This window comes from Otolemur garnettii, unplaced genomic scaffold, assembly GCF_000181295.1.
Source record: "Otolemur garnettii isolate 467f Iridium unplaced genomic scaffold, OtoGar3 scaffold00229, whole genome shotgun sequence".
In the NCBI taxonomy this organism is placed as follows: domain Eukaryota; kingdom Metazoa; phylum Chordata; class Mammalia; order Primates; family Galagidae; genus Otolemur; species Otolemur garnettii.
In genome coordinates, this window is record NW_003852624.1 from 78,181 (window position 1) to 100,711 (window position 22,531).

Sequence of the window (22,531 nt, forward strand, 5' to 3'; positions counted from 1 at the left end):
GCCACAACGCCTGGCTATTTTTTGGTTGAAGACATCATTGTTGATTGGCAGGCGCGGGCTGGATTTGAACCCGCCACCTTAGGTGTATGTGGCTGGCGCCTTAGCCACTTGAGCACAGGCGCCGAGCCTCAATCATGTTTTCTTTTGATTATTTGAACATATTTATTATAGCTGTTTTGAAGTTTTTTCCCTCTAAGTACAGCACCTTGGTCCCTTCAGAGCTAGATTCTACTGACTGCTTTCTTTTCCCTGACTATGAATAAAGTGCTTTCTTGTGCCTTTTTGTGTCCTGTAATTTTTTTGTTGACAACTGGACATTTTGGATAATAATTGTAATAACTGTAGTTCCTAATTTTTTTTTTCCTCCTTGAGGTTGTTGTCATTTTTTGTCATCGTATTTAGTAATTGGTGTTTTGTGTTAGTGTGTGTAATCTATACTAAATCTATGGAGTCTGTTCCTGTGAAGTGTGTGATTGCTGATTTCTTTGCTCAATTTTCAACTTTTATTTTCTTTTTAAGCCTGGTTACATAGGGATTAGCCTCATATCAGCGTAGCTAGTGGTCAGCCAGTGCTTGGTCATTGCTGTTATTGAAATACGTGTGGCAGTATATGCTTTCCCAGTTAATGCTGATGATTCTTTATGTATTTTCAAAGGCTAAGCAGTTTTTAAGTTTGCCTTGGCTGTTACTTTCTTTCGAGGTCTCTTGTATTGTATTTCCTCTGTGTCTGCCCACCATCTATCTCATGGTTTTCCAGATGGTTGTGAATAGCTTGTTTCCTCTCTGGTCTCTCTTATTGGATGAGTAGCCAGCTTATTAAGACCCCCATATCTGTGTTGTATTCTGGATCTCTCTGTTACATGGCCGGTCTTCTGCTGACTACAGCTTCAGCCTTGCTGAATCAACTAACTGGTTCTTGTCTCATTCATTTGGCCTGAGATTGCTGCTATTACTGACCACATTTGGGATGGATTTTTTCCTGTGCTTCAATCCAAATCTTTTCAGCCTTCTCTGGAAATCAATCTGCTCATTTTCAAGGCTTGCCATCATATAATTGCCATGGCAACTCAACTGAGATGGGGGATGGTAGCAACCCCAGATGAAAACATGACAGACATGCGTAGTTCTTAACTGTGGTTCTGTGGTTTTTCATGAGTAACCACTATTTCATTTGCTTTATGCTTTGGTCTATTTCCAGAGCCCTCAGTGGTTATTTTGGCATATTCCTCTGAATTTTTTATTGCCTGTTAGGGAAAGCGTTTGCTGATCTACTCATTCTTCCTAGGTAGACTTTTCATTAACAAAAACTTTGAGATGCTGCATATGTAATGCAGTTTTTTTTTTTTTTTTTTTTTTACTACATACTAAGTGCATTCAAAATAAACTGTCAGGGAGATTTCTGATTTAAGTAAGATAGTCACTGAGTTCTCTTTGCTGAGGTAGCGAGGAAATGGGGTCTGTTATATTTTGTGTTGCTATTGAGCAGTAATGTTTGGAGGCATAGCACTATTAATGGAAGGTAGAAGGAAGGATATTAAGGAGTAGAAGAATTGTTATTTTAATTATTTAATTATTTAAGAATTGTAAGCTCTTTATCTGTGAGTGGTGCCTTCCTTCACAAAGGCACAGTACTACTCATCTGATGACAGCATTCTCTAGTTGCAGATAGAGTAAGAAAAATAACTTCTGAAGCATGAATTTGCAAACCTAAATATGGGATTTAAATGACCCAAATGGTCATATGGGGAAATGAATTTTATATTTACTTTTTACATCTTAAGAAAAGTTTACTTTAGTTTTACCTTCATTGTATACAGATGGTTCTCAAACTTAAGTGGCTTCTCCGATTACCTGAGGTGTTGTGTACTATATTATAGTTTATAATTTGGGCTCGGCGCCTATAGCTCAACCGGCTAAGGCGCCAGCCATGTACATCTAAGGTGGCAGGTTCGAATCCCCAGCCCGGACCCACCAAAACAACAATGACGCCGCAACCAAAAAATAGCCGGGCGTTGTGGTGGGCGCTTGTGGTCCCAGCTACTTGGGAGGCAGAGGCAGGAGACTTGCTTGAGCCCAGGAGTTGGAGGTTGCTGTGAGCTGTAATGCCACGGCACTCTACCCAGGGGGACAGCTTGAGGCTCTGTCTCAAAAAAAAAAAAAAAAAATAGTTTATAATTTGATAAAGCTCAGTGACTTTCTGATGGATTTTATCATTTATCACTAATTAAAACGACCAGTTTTTAAGGATGTTCAACAATATTGTTTGGTTGATAGATGGTTTCTTCTTTTGAACTTAGTTTATGAATACTTTTGATGGATTTAAAATAATATACTTTTATGAAGATGCACATATCATCATGGTAATATTACTGTTACATTTTAAATAATAGATTATTTTTAAAGCAGATTAGTATTGCAGAAAAAATTGTGCAAGAAAAGTACGGTTTTCCTACATCTCCTTTTCTTCACCCTGGCCCCTCCCAATTTTTCTTATTAACATCTTAGATTTTGTGGTGTGTTTGTTATAGTTAATGAGCCAGCATATTGATATTTCTATGTATCCCCTCACCCTTGCCCCCAGTTTTCCCTCTTATTACCATCTTACATTGGTGTGGTGTATTTGTTGCAGTTAGTAAACCAGTATATTGATACACCTAGTGATTGTAATCTAGTTTTATACATTAATATAGTAAATTCTGTGAATTCACGTAAATGTGCAGTTGGGATAACTTGTTTATTATTATCATTATTTTTTTACTCTCAATGAGAGTGAAACACAACTGTTCTGATCTTTTTAGGGTGGAATAATTAATGATGGTTCTGAATTAATTGGTCCTCCTGAAGCTTACTCAGATTCCCTCATTGATACCTTTCCTGAGTGTAGTACAGAAGGTAAGAGATTTTTTGTTTAAATTTTTGTATTTCAAAGGTTTTGGTTGCATGAAACTATAAATCTTATCTGCATTGCAGAAAACAGATGTAGGTAGGAATTTGGGGATATTTTGCTGATTATAAGAGTTTTTTCCCTTATACATTTTAATATCACTGGGTGCATCATATGGGATCAATGATATCTCACATTTAACTGGCAGTTTTTTCTTTCTTAGCGGTATATTTTATATACCTGATTTATCCTGCAGTTAGTAATGTCTTAGGCTGGATGAAATATATCATAATGAATAATTTGTATTGTTTAGTATTGAGGCACTTTCCTGAAGTTTGTGTAGCATCATGTGACTTTTAGGCAATGAATTTCAAGATTGGCTATACAAATTTTGTCATTTACCCAGAAAGAATAAACCTAAGGCAGTTTTAGTGTTTTTGATATGTTTTCTAATAACATGAATCTAAATCAAGGCGCTTTTTGTACTTCTAATCACTTTAATTCAGGAATGTTTAATCTCTTGTTTTATTCCTCTATTAAGCTGTGCTTGAATTTATGGGAAGACTTGAACATGTACATCTTAGTGGTTAGATTTCTATAACTAGTTTTCTTTCAGGGAAGATTATGGAATTAAAAGAAGAGAGATCTGCAGGTGGATGGGAGGGGGTCACTGAAAGTAAAATAGATAATTGGATTTGCTTCAGGTGGCTTAGGGTTGGTTTATTAAAGGTAAAATAATAGATGAAATAATATTTCTTGATCTCTTTGATGAGTGTGAGTTTATGGCAGAGGAGGATGCTTTATGCCTCCTGTGCGGGAGGTAGCCATATCTCATTGTAGTGCTGTTTTGTGAGGGTTTGTAGGGCTGTCATACATCAGCAGCCACATTGGCATAGATCTGTTGCAGTAAATTCCCATCTTGATCTGGTAAGAGCAACACATTCCTATCCATTCTGTGGGCTGATGTACTTAAATTTTTCTTTCTTTTGATTCTACACATTAGAGAAATAGTTAACTTTTATATTTTCTCCTTGTGCCTTCCTTTGATTTAAAATTAAAGTTCATTAATTTAACCTAGTGTTCTGTGTAATTCATGGGGGCCACATGCTCCATCCTAGTTCTGTCAGGTTCATAGAAAAGTGTTGTTGCCAGTAATTTCACTTTATAGTCTGTCATTTTTTTTGGTGGTGGTGGTGGGAGAAATATCTATTCTCTATGATCTGTTTTAATCAGAGATCCTATAGCGTTTGGAAAATCTAGCCCCTACTTGGGATCCCTATGTAATTATAATTTTAGAACTATTTTCCATGGAAGTTGACTTTTCTGGGTTATTTGATCTGCCTGCTGCCTCATTTTCCCTTCTCCTGAGGAAGGGGAGAGCACATTTTCCACTTGTAAACCGTACTGATTGTGTGTGATACCCAGTAGAGGACAAGTAGGAAAGTTTATTTAATGAGGACTGCAGTTCTTAGAAATGTGGAATGTTTCTTTCCTTTTTAATTTTTGGGTACAGGAATCAAAGATTGTGTGATGTGGGAGTGGCTATATTCTTTTTATATCCTTAACAAGCCTTTATTATTAGATAGGAGTCAACCATACTAAGATGGGGAGTAGTACACAGATCTTTTTGTCCTTTGCTGTAGTCTGTGAGAGAAGGGAAGGAACATTATTATTAGGAATGACTTTTTTGTTATAATGTTCCAATGTATTGAAAGCTGTTCAAGGTGATCAGGTGACTACATAAATGTTAAAGGAGATGTACCCTAAAACTAGGGTAAGCATGTAATTTATTGTACAAACTAGGACACTTCTGAGAATTAGATAATGCTGTTGATAATTATACCAAGACCACAAGTGTGATACGGGACTGTCTCAGGCATACTGAGCCGTAAGGGTGACCCTACCTAAAGCAGAGCTTACCTCTGAAGTTTCAAAAAGATGTGTTTTTTTGGAAGCCTTTACCTTTTAGTAATGTGCCTTTATGAGAAAAATTGGGGCCAACATTTCTGTTAAAAACACAGAAGAAAGACTTTAGGACACCTAAAAGGAATATTGACATTTTATCCTGTCGGTGCAGTTGAATTTTTCAACTACATTACTATCTCTCGGACACACTGTGATCCATGGAGAATGAAAAACATGGAACTGGAAATGCTGTTAATGCTTGTGTTTTCTCTCTCCTCCCTTTCAAAGCTGTTATGCTTGGCTAATTAATCCTGCTGAAAGATGCCAGGTTGACAAATACAGATAGATCAAAGTGTCAAATTCACTGCAAATTCATTGTTATTTGAGAGAGAAAAAGGCTTTTAAATATCATGAGATTGCCTGGCGTAGTGGGAAAGTGGAAGATTTACTTTACATCAAAAGGTCTGCAAACTCCAGGGACAGCCAGGGGAGAGGGCACCTAGTAGCAACAGAGCAGGAAAGCTGGCAGTCAGCCAGGGCCCACAGGTATGCCGTGAAATGGAGGCTTGTAGAGGGATCGTGGTGGCAATGCTTGTGGTTTGGATTGAAAGCCAAAATGTGAGGAGGTGATTCACTCTATAACAGCTCCTCGGAGCGTACTATTTTCAATGGTGTTTTGAAGGTGGATTGTCATTTTTCATACTGTGATTTAGTTTGGCGTTGAAGTGAGCCAGAGGGGCAAATCTTAATTAGTCTGCTGTTTCAAGGTCCTTCAGTTACAGTTAGAATAACAAGTTTATCACTTCTCTGAGAACAGATGTAGAAGCTAGGTGATCATTATTTTTGTTAGTACCTTAAAAACTCAGTCAGCTAATTTACTGTGAAATGTAAGTTTTCGGAGAAAACATGAGGATATGGATTTCTGTTTTTTAAAATTAACAGTTAATTTATAGTAGAGTGGCTAGAGAAACCCCTTTAAATTTCCATAAAATCAATAATTTGGCGATAAACTGGTAGATATGTTTAATATGAAACTAAAAATTAACAAAATTATTCAGTAGGTTTTTAGACCAAAAGTTAATGTTTTATGTTACTTAAATGAAATGCTGGTTACTTTTTATCTCCTTTGTTCAAAGAAATTAAACTATATTTTCTCAAGGATGAAAGAAGATCTTTTTGATTGCTAACATCTTATTTCCATTTTAAACTTCTATCTTTTTGTTGAATTAAATTTAGCTATGAAGTTACTGTGATATTTGTGGAAATCTGCCCAAATTGGTGCCTGGGATGTGAGCTTCTTGACATGTTTCTCTCATCTGTTGGCCTGTTTGAAGGATGTAGGTTGCTTTATTGCCATGCTGCCTTGATATCAGGGCCTTTGATGTTGGTGTACTCTCATCTGGTAACCTGTGTCATTTCCTTTTCCTAATACATTACTTGATTTCCTTTTCAGTTTTGGGAGGGACATTTTCCAGGTTCATCTAGCAAATAAGAGAAAATAATTTGGTGATCATAACTACAAACAAATCGAGAGATCAGATTCTTAGATATAGCAGATCTTGAGAGTGAATATTCTTAAATAAGTCCCATGGAATAGTAAAACCTACCCTTTTTTGGGCTGGAAATTGTGGAATAAGAACTCGAGTGTTCATTGTGACACTTGTAGGGATAAGAAAGGAGCTATTAAGCTGTTCTGGATTACATATTTTAAAGAAAATGAAATATACATTTTGAGGATAGCATCTATTGTGGTCTTTGTAAGGGAACCGTGAAAATGACATTAATCCCAAGATTTATAGATTTATTTGATGTCAAGGTAATAATTTCTCTCTGTATGTTGACAAACATGAAGATTGTGGCTAAACTAGTAAAATAAATGGTATTGATTATATTGAAAACATTACGGTGACTAATTGGAAAGCTATATAGCTATTTAAGTTTGAAAAATACTTCTCTGTCAAAATACCATTTATTTCCCCTTTTTATTTGTGTTATTTAATTTAATGGATTTAAAGTTGATGCTTTGAGGAAGGACTGTTTTAAACAGGAGTGTTCTTCAGTTGACTGGATAATTTAAACCAAATATATTTTTGAGATAAAGTCTAGGCACTACACAATTTAGTGAGATAACAAAATACAGAAGATCTAATTAGAAGGAATTTAAATTTAAAGTAGACTTTAGTTCAAATGTCCACTAGGTGGCACCATGAGAACTCTAAATCTTGTTGGTGAGCTGCTTCTAGGTTTTCAATAATGGGTGTTAGAATATCTATTGCTTACTCAGCTTGAAGAAATTGTTTTTTCTCTTAAGTGCTTATTTACTCTGTTTTATTCACTGCCCCTTATTAATTGAATTTGCTTTGGTGAAGGAGCTTAAAAAGGAAAAAAGAGCAAGCCATTTGACTCAAGATAAACACAAATGAGAATGTGTCAATGTGTGTATGCCAATAAAACAAGTGATACAAATTATAAATATTGACTCTTAAAAACCCTTGGGATATTGAGAATAAACATCGGACATTAGAAGTTTAGGGGTTGTGTGGCACAAATAACACACATTTCATGATATGCCTGGGAATCAGGGTTTTAGAGTAGAAAGGAACATTAGAAACCATACAATTAAATCTTTTATTTTTACAGGTGAAAAGGTGGAATTTCAGGGAAGTTAAGCCACGTGCCTAAGGTACTTGATAATCCTCACAGAATTATATTTTGAAGTGAAAAGAGTGGATTTTGTGACGGGGACAGAGGAAGAATACATATTTAGTATAGAAAGCTCAGCGTGAGCTACTTGTATGCTGGTAACAGGCTGTGTGTCCTGTAGCCAGATAAGGTATGAAGAATAGCAGGATAAAAATTCCCTGGGGGAAAGGGGAAGCCAGGTGATTGATATTGTTCATGAGAAGATAACAGCATTAGGGCTGTAATTATGACCGCTTGTGTTGGTTTCTGAACTTATTCTCTTTGCATCAAATATAAAATAGCTATTCTGATGTTCTTTTATGAAATTTGAAGAGTGAGGCATAGACATGTCCCAAGGATGTTATACAAATGTGGAACATCAAAGGAATGGTTCCTTTTAGTAACAGTAGCTATTACTAAATGATGAGTGGGCAAACAAGTACAGGAATCTTAACTAGTACTAAGCTTTAGATTTAGGTATCCATTTAATATCATAGTAATAAGAGCTTTCTTAATGGAAATGGATATGTATGTCTTCTACCTCAGGGTAACCTTTGTTCTGCTGGCTAGATATCTTGCTTTGTGCATGAAGCATGAGTCATTGCTACTAGGAAAAATAGAAATTCCCTTTTGTTGACTGTGGCAATATTTGAACCTCAGGGCTCAGTGAAAGCTATCAGCTAATAATAATGAGGCCAGGTATTTTATATATAGTCACCCATGAGAGACCACCTGTTGTTCTAAAGGAAACTGATCTCTTTTTACAGATGGTCTTCAAATACAGATTTTTGATAGTTTATAGTATAAAGATTTATTCTATGGCAACTCAACCTTTTCCCCTGGGGCCTGTCTTTCAGAGATGGTGTCCTAGACAGATTTCACTATACTGCCCTACTCTGAGCAGTTCAAAGCATAGAGGGAAGGGTAGGTAGGTGAACTGGGATGCTAAATAAACCCCTCATGTCTGTAGCTGCTTTTTAACAAGTCACCTGGGGCCCTCTAATAGCCCCGAGACTTGAATCTCTGTGATATGAACCTGGAGGCAGAACGCTTTCATAGAACCTTTGACTTTTTCCCCTTGTATCACTTCCAAAAAAAGCTTAGGTTTTTGCCTTGATGGTGTTGGTGAAGGATGCACCTTTTACTCTCATGATGGCCCAGAGGGCCCCTTTAAGTATGGATTGACTTCGGCTTGGTTTAACTTTTGACAAATAGTCTCTCCATCGTATCAGATGTCAGTGGTTGCCCTGGCTTATCCACAATGTCTTTCTTACTTACCTAAACTGAGAAGCCCTCACTTGCTAGTTGCTTTCTCTATCTTACCTGGTAACTAACTTTCTGAGTTTTAGGGAACTAGTCTCCACTTAATATAATATTTACATATAGTTTTGTATAAAACAAGTTGAATCGTAGGTCTTTGATTTCTAGAATTTGAACAAGCTCTGTCTTAAGCAGATATATTAAGGATATAAGACAACAAACCGCACATTGAGTGTTTATATGAAACGTGCACACACACAAACATATGTGATTCATTGCTTTGGTGGTGAAGGGCGCTTTAAAATGTTATCTTCCTTTCTTTGAGCTGGTTGGAGAATATTTCATTGAGAAAAAAGGAATTTAGGAATTGCTTAAATATGAAAGAAAAAATACTAGTGAGTAACTAGAAGCTGATTAGTTGCCGCATAGATATGGTCTATACTGTTGGGCTTTTTAAGCCTGGTAGGGTGTAACTTAAGAGGAGAATTAAAGGATTAGTGTAGGCAAGGAAGAGGCCTCAGGGGTTAGCCTGCTTTAAACAGATCAGTCTTTATGACCAACTCCCTTTTTTTTTTTTGAGACAGAGCCTCAAGCTATTGTCCTAGGTAGAGTGCTGGGTCATCGCAGCTCACAGCAACCTCCAGCTCCTGGGCTCAAGCGATTCTCCTGCCTCTGCCTCCGAAGTAACTGGGACTACAGGCACCTGCCACAACACCCGGCTATTTTTTGGTTGCAACCATCATTGTTGTTTGGTGGGCCTGGCTGGATTCGAACCCGGCAGCTCAGGTGTATGTGGCTGGTGCCTTAGCTGCTTGAGCCACAGGCGCCCAGCCTTTTAAAAAAATTTTTTTAATATTCTGACTTGTTTCATAAGTAATGAATTCCTTGGCATTGACTGCTTATTGATCTATATAGGTTTATGTTTCATAAATGATGACTGTATAACTTTCTTTATATCCAAATTCTCAATTTTAGCTTTTGCTGGGTTTTTCAGTTACTGAAATTAATCACCTATAATCCTTCCATACCTAGAAAATCACTATTTAGTGTCTCTCTCTTTTTTTTTTGAGACGGAGCCTCAAGCTATCCCACTGGGTAGAGTACTGTGGTATCACCGCTCATAGCAACCTCCAGCTTCTGGGCTCAAGCAAGTCTCCTGCCTCAGCCTCCCAAGTAGCTGGGACCACAGGCGCCTGCCACAATGCCTGGCTATTCTTTGGTTGCAGCCGTCATTGTTGTTTGGCAAGCCTGGGCTGGATTCGAACCCGCCACCTTAGGTATCTGTGGCTGGCACCTTAGCCACTTGAGCCACAGGTGCCAAGCCTTTAGTGTCTCTTTCTATGCTTTTTTCCTATTTGTTTTTAAATTAGGATTCTAGTGTACATACGCTTTTGTAGTTTGTCATTTTTGCATAATATATCATAAATACTTTAGCATTAAACATTTATCTATAACATTACAGTTGTATGATATTTTTTCATAGGGCAGTATCATAATCTATTGTTAGGAATTTATCTAAAATTCCTAAATCATTAGGAATTTATCTCTAGATTTTTACTAATTTTTATGATGGAGATTCTCATATATAGATTTTTTTGTGTGTCTTTATTTTGGGCAAAAATTACTGGATTTCTGGGTGAAAGATAAAAGGTTATTTTTGTGCTTTTGATATAAATTGCCAAATTGTCCTCCAAAAAGGGTTAAACCAGAATTCTTTTTGGTTCCCTTTGCTTCTCCTGATATGGCTGAAAACCTCTCTCTGTTTAGCCCTCGTGCTAGTTTTTTTTTGTTTGCTTGCTCGCTTTTAAAGATTCATTTCAAAATTATTTAAAACTTGAAAAGGAAACGCTGTGTAGAATGCTTATTTACTTAATTTTACTATCTGACTTTCTCTCTAGGTGTTCTGATGGTCTTGCTTTTTTGATGTAGTTTCATTTAATGATGATTCTCATTGCTAATAAAATAAGATTGGACGGGTAAGAGGAAATATGACTATGTAACTAGATTTTTGTGGTCAAAAGCCAAGAAAGTGAGGATACATAACTTTATCCTCTTGCCCTTTGGTATTATTGTTCTCGTTAGAAAGGAAAATCAGGCAAAGCATGAAACAGGACAATGTGATAGATGGTGTGAAGGTTATAGTGACAAGACACCAAGCGCAGACAAAAGATCTGTAACACAGCAAGCATTTCCTTTCTTTTGTGATTAGCTGGGTAAATCAGAACTTTTTTTCCAACTTTATCTATTTGTTAATTAATTTAATGGACTTTACTAAGTTATATAATGGCACCATTTAAGGAAATAAGTTTGCCTTGAAATACATACAATATTTTAAAATTAAGAAAAATCTTTATAAAATTTACATATATTTCTCAGAAGAGTGGATAAATAACTTCATAAATTGCCATAGAAGATTTTGGTTCTGAAGTACTATCTGGCTGGCTGGAATGTCAGAAAAACTGAAAAGATTGCCACTAGGTTCAAAGAAGCTCATTTGAAATTGTGGGTTTAAAGAAATCTGTTTCTTTTTGGGACTAGAGTTAGTTCTTTTTGAGCATTTTAAGGATTGGGAAAAAAGTTGAAAATGAGGATATATTGGCAGGGTGCCAAAGTAGTGTCTAAAGCTGATTTAAAATTTGAACATAGCTGCAGGAACATGTTTTTACTCAGACTTACTTTATTTAATATGAAGGAAGCAACCTGAGTCTAAGATAGGGTTTGGCCAACTATGGCCCACAGGCCAAATCCAGCCGTCTACTTGGTTTTGTATGGCCTAAAAACTATAAATGGTTTTTATATTTTTAAATGGTTGAAGAAATTAAATGAATATGATTTTGTGATGTGAAAAGTATATGGAACTTGAATTTCAGTGTGTACAAGCTAAATGTTACTGGAACACAGTCATGCTTATTCATATTTGTGTATTATCTATGGCTGCTTTCATACGATAGAGTTGAGTAGTTATGACTGAGATCATAAATAGCCTGCAAAGCCTATAATATTTACTTTTTGGCCCTATACTGGAAAAGTTTGCCCATCCCTAATTTAGAATAGCATAGTTGAATCCACCTTTAATGTTGATTTACCATATAATCCGAAGGAGATTATTTTCTTTTTAATGAGAAACTTGACAGTTAATATCAGTGCGATGTAGATCTCGCTGTTCCCTATTTTTTTATGTAACCTATTGTCAATCTTATTTAATGATACAGATCAGTGGCTCTGACATTGTAATCTTCAGATCCCTGGGTATTTCTCAGATCTTTTCAGGGGGTTCACAAGGCAAAACCTGCCTTGATAATAATGCCAGGATATTCTTTGCCTTTTCACCGTGTTGACATTTGCACTGAGGAAGCAAAAGCCATTGTGGCTAAAATTGCTGGGTCTAGGCATGAAGTCTAGACAGTGGCACCAAGCTGTGACAGTACTCAGTGTGGGTACTTATAAAACCAATACTAATTCTTCCTAAGAATGTCCTTGATAAAGCAGATAAAAACTGTTAGTTTTATTCAATCTCAGCTCTTCGTACATATCTTTTTAATATTCTGTTTGAAAAATAAGATAAACACAGAAAGCATTCTGCATACTGAACTCCCATGATTGTCTTGAAAAAGCATTTGTGTAGTCGTTTGAGCCATATGCTGAACTAACTGCTTTTTTCATGAGACACTATTTTGCTTAAACAAATGAGAAACTACTTTATTCAGAGTTGGGTATTTGGTCAGTTTTTTCTTGGAAGTGGATGACATGAGCTGACACTTTAAGGAAAATAACTGATTGTATTTCAGGTAAAATTAAGATTTCCATTGAAAATTAGGATTTTCAGATACTTTTTAACTGCCATTTAAGTTTGGCAGTTTCCCAATGCTTAAATAATTTTCTGATGAGATTGGTGGTGATATTAACAAACATGTTTTTTTGGGGGGGGATTTAATACTAAAATGTGGTTTCAACATTTGGAAGATCTGTGTAACTCAGGGAACCAGTATTTTAATTTTAATTAAATTAATTAATTTATTTTTGAGACAGAGTCTCACTTTGTTGCCTTGGGTTGAGTGCTGTGGCATCATAGCTCACAGCAACCTCAGACTATTGGACTCGAGCAATCATCTTACTTCAGCCTCCTGAGTAGCCAGTAGTACAGATGGGTACCACCATGTCTGGCTCGTTTTTCTATTTTTGGTAGAGATGGAGGTCTTGCTCTCTTGCTCAGGCTGGTCTCAGACTCCTGAGCTCAAGCATTCCACATGCTTCAACCTCCCAGAGTGCTAGGATTACAGGAGTGAGCCGTGCTGCCCGGCCGGAACCAGTATTTTCATAATGAACCACTATGTGATGTTACAAACTCATGTATGGGTAAAGGATCCATTGAGTGCAAAATAGACCAAGGGATTTGAACGTTAACATAAATGGAAATCTTATTATTTTTTTTTTGAGACAGAGTCTTATTATGTCACCCTCCATAGAGTGCTGTGGCATCACAGCTCGCAGTAACCTCAAACTCTTGGGCTTAAGCTATTCTCCTGCCTTAGTCTGTCAAGTAGCTGGGACTGCAGGTGCCTGCCACATGCCCGGCTATTTTTTTTTTGTTGTTGTTGCAGTTGTCATTGTTGGTTACATGGCTTGGGCCGGGGTTGAACCCACCAACCTTGGTGTATGTGGCTGGCGCTGTAACCACTGTGCTACGGGCATCAAGCCAGAAATGGAAAACTTGTTGCTAAGATTTTGTATTCTACATTGCAACTGGCTTTAAGAAACTGCTATTTATAAAATTTTGTCTAGTATTAAAGATATTTGCACAATTATATGAAAAGGTAAATACTTGTTTCTTTTGTAGTTTTATGTATATATATATATGTATATGTAAGTGTCATTTTCTTATGTTCCAAATAAAACAACATACGACAATAGATTGTGAGCAGAATCAGATATGAGAATCTGGCCATCTTCCATTAAGGCAGACATTAATGAGATTTGCGAATATGTAAAACAGTGCCACTTTTCTCACTAGACTTTTTTACATGTTTACATGTAGTGGGCTTTAATGTTTCATTTAAAAAATTTTCTCAGACTTATTTTCTAAATATCAGTATTGGTAAATATTTACAGATATAATCCATCTAATCTAAAAGTTTGTAGTCTCTGATCCATGTTTTTAAGGGTGTAAAGTGTGGTCCTGAGACCAGGATGTTTGGCAAGTGTCATACATTATGATCTGGACGTGAAGTAGCTTTGTGAACTGGGAGAAGGAATTTTCACTGCTTAAAAAATTCAGTAGTGACTAATATTTATTTTGTCTGAAAACTAAAATGCAAATACAGACCAAATTTCTTTCCAAGTACTTATGGAAGAGGCTGAGATAAACATTTCTAAAAATTAAGTCTTTAAAAAAAATAGCTGCATTTTTCCAGATATGGATGGTTAGTTATAAAGGACACCTCTGAAGATGCATTGTATAATTGTTATAGACTTAGAAATTGATCGTCCCTAATTAAAAAATCTGAAATCTGAAAAACTTCTGATCTTAAGCATTTCAGATAAGAGATATTCAACCTGTATTATATAATTGTTTTAATAATTATAATGATAATCTGTTATGCTTTATATGGATTAGCTTTACTCATTTAAAACTCTATGTAATAAGTGTTATTAAGTAACTTACCATTGGTCTTTAAGAGCCAGGATTCAAATATTTTATTTTTTGTCTTACTCCAAAGCTTTTACTTGTATCCCTTTATTATAAAGCAATTCTCTCCAGCTGCTGTGTGTGCAAGCAACAGTTTTCTGTAAAGAGTTTATAAGATCTTGTGGCAAAGGCTCTTTTTGGCAACAAGTCTAGATAAAGTCTTGTTTTCAATTTTAGTTTGGTGATTAAGGCAAGGAAATTGTCTTCCACAGTTACAGAGACAAAGTGCAAAAGTGAATGAACTAAGCTGAGACAAATTGCTAGACACTGGCTTCCATCAGTAAATTATAGCCTTCCTAATTGATTTGGATAATAAGAAAAAAATGAATAATTAGCATGATTTGTATGCTTTTGGCTGATTCTCAATTTAATATCTATTTACTATTGTGATTATATTTCTAGGCTTCTCCAGTGACAGTGATCTGATATCTCTTACTGTTGATGTGGATTCTCTCGCCGACTTAGATGATGGAATGGCTTCCAATCAGAATTCTCCCAGTAGAACTTTTGGTCTCAATCTATCTTCAGATTCTTCAGCACTAGGGGCTGTTGCTTCTGACAGTGAATGGAACAAAACAGAAGAAGAACGGGAAAGTCGCAGCCTCTTCCCTGGCAGTTTAAAATCCAAGCTTGGCAAGAGAGATTATTTGGAGAAAGCAGGAGAATTAATAAAGCTGGCTTTAAAAAAGGAAGAAGAAGATGACTATGAAGCTGCTTCTGAATTTTATAGGAAAGGAGTTGATTTACTTCTAGAAGGTGTTCAAGGTACAGTTTATCTATATTAATATGTTTTGATATGTTCTTCTGTTGATATTTGGGAGAAAAGTATATACATAGTCCCATATAGAAATCAGACTGAAATGGGAAACTACTGAAGCTTAAATGACATGTACATGGTATTTTTAGTTACAAGAGATATTAGACATTATCAGAGGTACTTTACTCCCTACTTTAATCAATTAATCTACAAAAGCAGGATTAAAAAAAGTCAACAGGTACCTATGTCTCTTACATGAATAGCAATCTTGTTTCTGACTTGATCACTCTGTTCACCTGCTTTCACTTCCTTCAAGAGTAATTCACGGTGCATTTACTCTTTTCTTAAAAAACATTTAATGACATTTTATTTCTTCTGAGTATATAGTAGTTGTATATCTTTATAGTTGTGATGTTTTGATATAGGCATATGATGCAAATTAATCAGTTAATCAGATCAGGGTAATTGGGGGTACCCATCCCTTCAGGCATTTAGCATTTCTTTGTATTAGGGGCATTCCAATTCCATTCTTTTAGTTATTTTAAAGTATAAACATACACTAACTCATTGTTGATTATAGTCACTTTGCTGTGCTCTCGAATATTATTCCTCCTACTTATCTAACTATATTATTGTATCCATTAACCATCCCCACTTTATCCCCCCTTTCCTGGTGCCCTTCCCAGTCACCGGTGGCCATCATTCTACTCTCATCTCCATGAGATCAATTGTTGTTAATAATTGGCTCCTGTATGTGAGAAAATGTGTGAGATTTGTCTTTCTGTGTTTGGCTTATTTCATTTAAAATGATGTGTTCTCTAGTTCCTTCCATGTTGTTGCAGATGGCAGGATTTCATTCTTGTGGCTACATAATATTCCACTGTGTGTATGTACCACAATTTCTTTATTCAACTTTTTTTTTTTTATTCATCTATTGATAGACACTAAGGCTGATTCCCAGTCTTGGATATTGTGAGTTGCACTCAGTAAACATGGGAGTGTAGGTATTTTTTCAATGTGTCAGTTTTCTTTCTTTTGGATATATACCTAGCAGTGGGATTGCTGGGTCATACAGTTTTCTATTTTGAGTTTTTTGAGGAACTTCCATACTGTTTTCCATGGTGCTTATAGTGCACTTAGTGTTGGTGATCTGAAGAGAAAAAATGAGATGGGCTTTTAAACTAAGCATAAAAGATTCTTGGATTTGTCTACTATTTTGTTCTTTGTTAGTTGTAGAAAATTTTCAACTAATAAATGGGGGTGATCTGGGGCATGTAGAGCTGAATGTAGTTGCTGAATTTCTGTAAGGAGAACTTAACTTTTTTTTAAGAATGAGCTTTTATTTTAGTCCTTTGCTTTTTTCTGCTAGAACCATTTGGAATCTGTTAGCACAGTTTCAAATAATTGATTCTCATATTCATTTCCTATCAGTTTTGTTGTCTTGATATGGTTATATAATTTTAGTTGTCACTTTTAAGGTTTCTAGTTGAGAAAAACTAATTTTCAATTCTCTATTCTCATGGTTTGATTGATTGATCATTTTGATCCTAATTTTGCTTTTCAAATGCTTTCAAAGTCTGTTGGGTTTTTGTTTGTTTGTTAGTGGATCATTCTGGCCTTAAAGGTCTACTCACTTCTGTTCTTTGCCTCAACTCTCATTTTCAGTTTGGAGTATAAATGGGGATAAGTTGTAAAAAATCTGCTCTGATATTTTTCCCTTTTGTTCCAGATAATTATATTTATCAGTTGACATAGATAAAATACATCAGCATGGTATTTTTCTGTCTAAAAGTTATTTGCTTTTGATCTTAGAACATTTCATGATGTTACCACTTGATGGCACCAGAAAAATACAAATCTTTGCATCAAAATGAGAATTAAAGATGGATATCAGTAAATAACAAAGACTGTCATTTGGTTAGTTACTTTGCTGATCTGTGGTGGTGAATTATTTTTCCATGAGAACTTCATACCAAACCTGCTAGACCTGTGTCTTAGGGAATATTACCACGTAAGCATATTTCTTGTATTTCATGTATGTCTGTCTTTTTGAAACCACAACACTCATTCCTACTCTGAATTGTTTTGTTCCTAATTTGCCATCAAATCCAAAAAGTTAATAATTGACTAATTGTTTTCAATCTTTTATTTTTAATGCATAATATGATCCATTTTTATTCAGACAAATGACAGGAATCACAATCATAGAATTCTGATTTTTTACCAATGTGTAAAAGAGCCTCTCTTTCAGTCCTCATGGTTGTACATTTAACATAAGGTCATCACAATGCTTCCAGTCCATGGATTCTATTTAAAAGCATACTCGTCGCCACCTAACAAACACATTGACATTATCCTTTAATTTGGGGACAATCGGGAGCTCCAGTTTATGAGCTCTATTTGACATTTATGCTCAGAAGGATGCTTCCTTGAGAAGAGTTTATTCTAGCGTGACAGAATTGTTATTGAAACATCACTATAACCAGTGGTACCTATAAATTATTTAAATTTAACCCTTTTTATAACAGTTGTTCCTGTGACTGGAGTTTAGATTGGCATACCTTTTAATAATTATTTCTGGATATCTGATAATCCAGAGAAAATAGATTGAGAGCTAAGTAAGAGTGCTTTACAAAATTCTTATGGGTTGGTAAATTTTGTTATTTTATTACTAAACTATTCATCTTAAAGATATCATCTGGGTTAGTAGATGTGATAAAGGTGGCCTGATTTTTTTTCTTACTTAACTGGCATTTCTACAACTGAGACTAGATGCAAAATACAATAGCTGCTGTTCTATTTGCCCATCCAGCAGAGAACAAGCATACTATGATAGTGGTAACTTGGAATTCTCTTTTTGAATCTGACATTTCATTTATTCCTTTCTAGAAATATTTCTTGAAATGAAGGTTCCTTCTGGTCTTCTAATTTCTCATGTTTTAAAGATTTAGGAGAGAAAATCAAAAAGTCAAGGTCGAAGGAATCAGTCGAATCTTTGAAAAGAATGTTGCAGTGCATATCATCCTTTCATGCCCTTTTCGTTTATATCTTACCGGATGTGATTGATAGGATTAATCTCTGAGTGTGAGCTCATTGGAATAGTTTCCACTTAACGTAGAGTGGCAAATGGATTACATAAAAATATTAATGAAATGTTTACATATCAACAATTTATTACAATCCCTCTCACCATGGAAGTTGTTTTTCTTACATTATTTTTAATCTTCAGAACTACCTCATAAGTTGAACTGTGGCTGATCATACTGGGCTTTGTCTAAGGACACCAAAATTTAGAGGGTGCAAACATTTAATATAATGATTCTAAAAGCTTGGCACCTAGTTAGCAAGAATAATTATTTAAAACAGGAAGCTACCAGATGGCGAGCATTGTTAGTAACACCCATCTGTGGGCTACATTATGAATTACAAAGTTGATTCCAGAGCTGGTTTTGTGTGGTTTGTTCCAGAAGTGCTGGTTTGTGGTCTAAGTAAGGTAGATATGTGATCCCCATTTTACAGGTGTAGAAAACAGAGATTTGTATAAATTAAGCAATTTACTCAAGGATGCCTGACGGTAAGAGTGCAGCTAGAATTTTAATCTAGGTTTTTTCCGATCTAAATCTTGTCTTCTTTCCACTGTGCCGTGCTACTTCTCACACATTTCCCCCTAGTGAGATGAACTTTAAAATGGAGAGGCAACAAATCTTTTTCATTATTAAATATTTAAAAACATTTTTTATTTTGAATATTTATTATTTTTCCTTCTACCCATTTGTTCATTCAGCCATCTATTTTTATTCATTCAGCCGTCTATCCATCCGGTTGATCACCAAACAAGCATTTATTACTAGTATGTATCAGGCACTATGATGAGGGGTATAAAATACTTTTTTCCAAAAAAATACAAACTAAAGTTGAGCGATGACCCCTCAAAATGAGATGTTACTGTCAACTCAGTAGCATGTTAATAAGGCCGGTGATTATGTAGTATGTATCTTGTTGACCACATCTGTTGTTGCTGATGCTGTACCTTTCTAATCCTCTACTCTTCCTCCTGCCTTCCTTGCTCGTATTTCCTCCCTTCCACTCTCATTTCCTCCTTTCCCCTTTCTCCTTCTCTCTTCCCATCTCTCTCCTTTTCTTCCTTCCCACCTCCTGTGTACATCGTGAATTAGTTCCTAGATGTTGAAGATACCTAGTTTTTCTTTGAAAATTTTGTTGATCTTTTGGACCAGTGAGACTATTTTTAATAATAATAATAGTAAGTTATTAATTATATTAATATTTAATAGAACATATAATATTGTAATATATTGATATGTTATTAATATTTAATAATAATAATAACCCAGGAGATGAAGACAATCTTACATCATTTCCATTCTTGTATATAGTACAATAAGCAACACCAAGCCATTATTCATAGTTTACCCCATCCCTAGCTATAGATGTGTGTTAGGCTCTCTGGGCGATCTAGACATATTTCAAAAATTGTGACCTTGTCTGCAGTGTGAACCATTGATTATTCCATGAGTAGCAGCTACTCAAATATTAGGAAACCCAAAGGATAATCTTGTTTTGCTTTGGAAATAGATAACAAAGGTAAGAACCCTAATTTTGATAAAGGAAGCAAGTTACATTGTTTTTCTACTTGTAAGATTTCAGAAATGAAAACATGTAACTGTAAAAATAAAATTTATTGAGTTGTTTATAGTGCTTATTAATCTAGAAGATGATATGAAAGTGTTTTTCAGTTCCCTTTACTGTTAAGTGATTGCCCAGTTTGGTACGAAGTACATTGTCATATAAGGCTAGCAATACCAAAAACTGTATTTTTAATGGGCAATGGTGGTGTGATCCTTTTGCCTTATAATGCATTGGCTTCTATCCCTCCTCTTATTACTATTTATTTATTTATTTTTGTGAACCACTTTGAGAACTTTGTTCTTCTTTTTCAGTGTTGTTTTGACAATTTAGGGCTCTTTGTACTTTATTTAAAATTGAGAAACAGCTTTTCCATTTCTATGAAAACACAGCTGGAATTTTAATTGGGATTGCATCTGTGAAAGAATTTGATGAATATTGCTGCCTTGACAGTATTAAGTTTTCTAATCTCTGAATACAGGCCATTTTTCCATTTATTTAAATCTTCTTTAATTTCTTTTAGTAGTGTTTTATAGTTTTCAATGTTTGAGGCTTTTACCTCTTGGGTTAAATTTATTTCTGGATATTTTACTCTTTTGAATAGTATTGTAAATGCAATTGTTTTCTGAATTTTCTTTTTGAATTGTTCATTCTGGTGTACAGCTGAGTTTTGTGTGTTGATCTTGTACACAACAACTTGTTGAATTCATTTACTAGCTCTAGTATTTTTTTTCCTTTGGGGTGTGTGTGCTTGTATTCTTTGGGATTTGGGTATATAGGCAGCCCTCTATATTCATAGATTCCACAACTGCAGATTTAACCAGCTGCAGATCGAACTAACTGCAAATCAGAAATATTCAGAAAATAAAAACCCAACAAAACATAACAGCATAACAAGAAAAAATAAACAAAAAAGTATAACACCTATTTACATAGCATTTACGTTGTATTAGGTCTTATAAGTAATCTAGAGATAATTTGAAGTATACAGGAGGATGTGTGTAGGTTGTATGCTAAGTACTGCACCAGTGTGTGTAAGGGAATTGATTATCCACAGATTTTGGTACTCGGGTTCCTGGAACAAGTGCCCCCTCGGATGATGAGGGGTAACTGTGTAGGATTATAGTATTTGAGAATAGAAGTAGGTTTACCTTTTTTCTTTTCAATTTGTATGTCCTTTATTTCTTTTTCTTGCCTAAAGCTCTGGTCAGAACTTCCAGAAAGCAAGCATCCTTATCTTGTTTCTGTTCTTACGGAGAAAGATTTTCTCACCACTGAGTATGACGTTAGTTACTGGTTTTTCATAAAAGACCTTTATTATATTAAAAATGTTCCTTTCTATTCCTAGTTTTCTGGATATTTTTATCATGAGAGGGTATGTGATTCAGTCAAATGATTTTTCTGTATCAATTGACACGATCGCATTTTTTTCTCCTTCTATTAATCACATTGATTTTCTTACTTTGAATCACTAGTGCATTCCTCAGATAAATACCACTTGCCACAAGATTATTTTTTCTTAAGTTTGAACCCCGTTGTGCCTTTTGGACTTTATTGTATATTTTGTTCTTCATTGTCATGCAGTTGAAAAAGAGGAGCTGCTCAATGAAGTATGAGGCTTCTGTCCATTTGTCTGGAATTTGAGATCTTACTTTTCAAAGAATAGCATCATTGAACAAATTCAGAATGTTTCTATTATAAAAATGTTCCACAGCCTTCTTTTGTGTTTTAAAATAAAACATATACTGTGTACTATAATAAATTGCCGTAGTTGAGAATTTTTTTAGATTTTAACTGTTTTGAAACTGACTAGAAGAAAACATTTTAAAGTGGTAAAATTGAGATTTTTAAAAATAAAAATTTGAAATGATTTCAATATGCTTATTCTTCCTTCTTTGCCTCCTCCTCAGCGTTCTCCTTTTTCCATTCTTTAGTTTAGGAAGTATACGTCAACAGGAGAAAGCAATTATTAATGTAGTGAACTCAGAGGGACTGCTTGACTGGTTCAGAGAGAAGTCTTTAGAGTCCTGTTCTCCATGTTCACAAATGAAAAGAGAATTACATTTTATTTTGTTTAGGTTTTATTTTTTTGGCCACAGTGGTTAGGAGAGGGGCAGAGGATGAAAAGGTGAAGAGTTGTTTTTTAAATTTCCCTGCACTCACGTAATTCTGTTTTCAGGTTTTGTGTTAAAATTGGAATCTTTCAGTTCCGAGTAACAAAAACCTAACTAACTCAAAGTTAAAATAGTGTTTTAGTTCATGTAATAGAGTGTTTTACTTGTATGTTTAACTTTGAGTAAAGCTGTACAGAAACAAAATATGTAAACAAAACATATATACCCCCTAATATTCTGAAATTAAAGAAAAAGAAAAAAAAAAAGAAGAGTGTTTTAGGACTGGGGTTGGTGGCTGGTGCTTGTAATGCCCACTATTTGGGAGGCTGAGGTGGGGAAGGATCACTTAAACCTCGGAGTTCCAGGCTGGAGTGACCTATGATCATGCTGCTGTTCTCCAGCCTAGGTAACAGGGTGCTCTAACCTGTCAACCAAGCAAGACCCTGTTTCAGAAAAAATTTTTAAATGTGTTAGCCCACATAAATGGGTGGTTCATTGGTTACACATAGCTTGATTCAGGTGTTTGAGGAATTTCCCTGGTCTCTGTCTTTTCATTTGCCTCTGTTCACATGCTGTACTCGTGATACCCTTTCTCCAAT

General features: G+C 35.3%; 1 protein-coding gene across 3 annotated transcripts in view; it reads left to right on the forward strand.

Moving 5' to 3' along the window:
- Positions 1-22,531, forward strand: part of RPS6KC1 (ribosomal protein S6 kinase C1) — a 196,358-nt gene that overhangs the window by 59,631 nt on the left and 114,196 nt on the right. For all 3 annotated transcript variants that reach the window (XM_003802043.2, XM_023508196.1, XM_023508197.1), the window contains 2 exons: positions 2,799-2,892; positions 14,820-15,182. In XM_003802043.2, the coding sequence (XP_003802091.1) occupies positions 2,799-2,892; positions 14,820-15,182 (457 nt within the window). The remainder of the gene's footprint in view (positions 1-2,798; positions 2,893-14,819; positions 15,183-22,531) is intronic.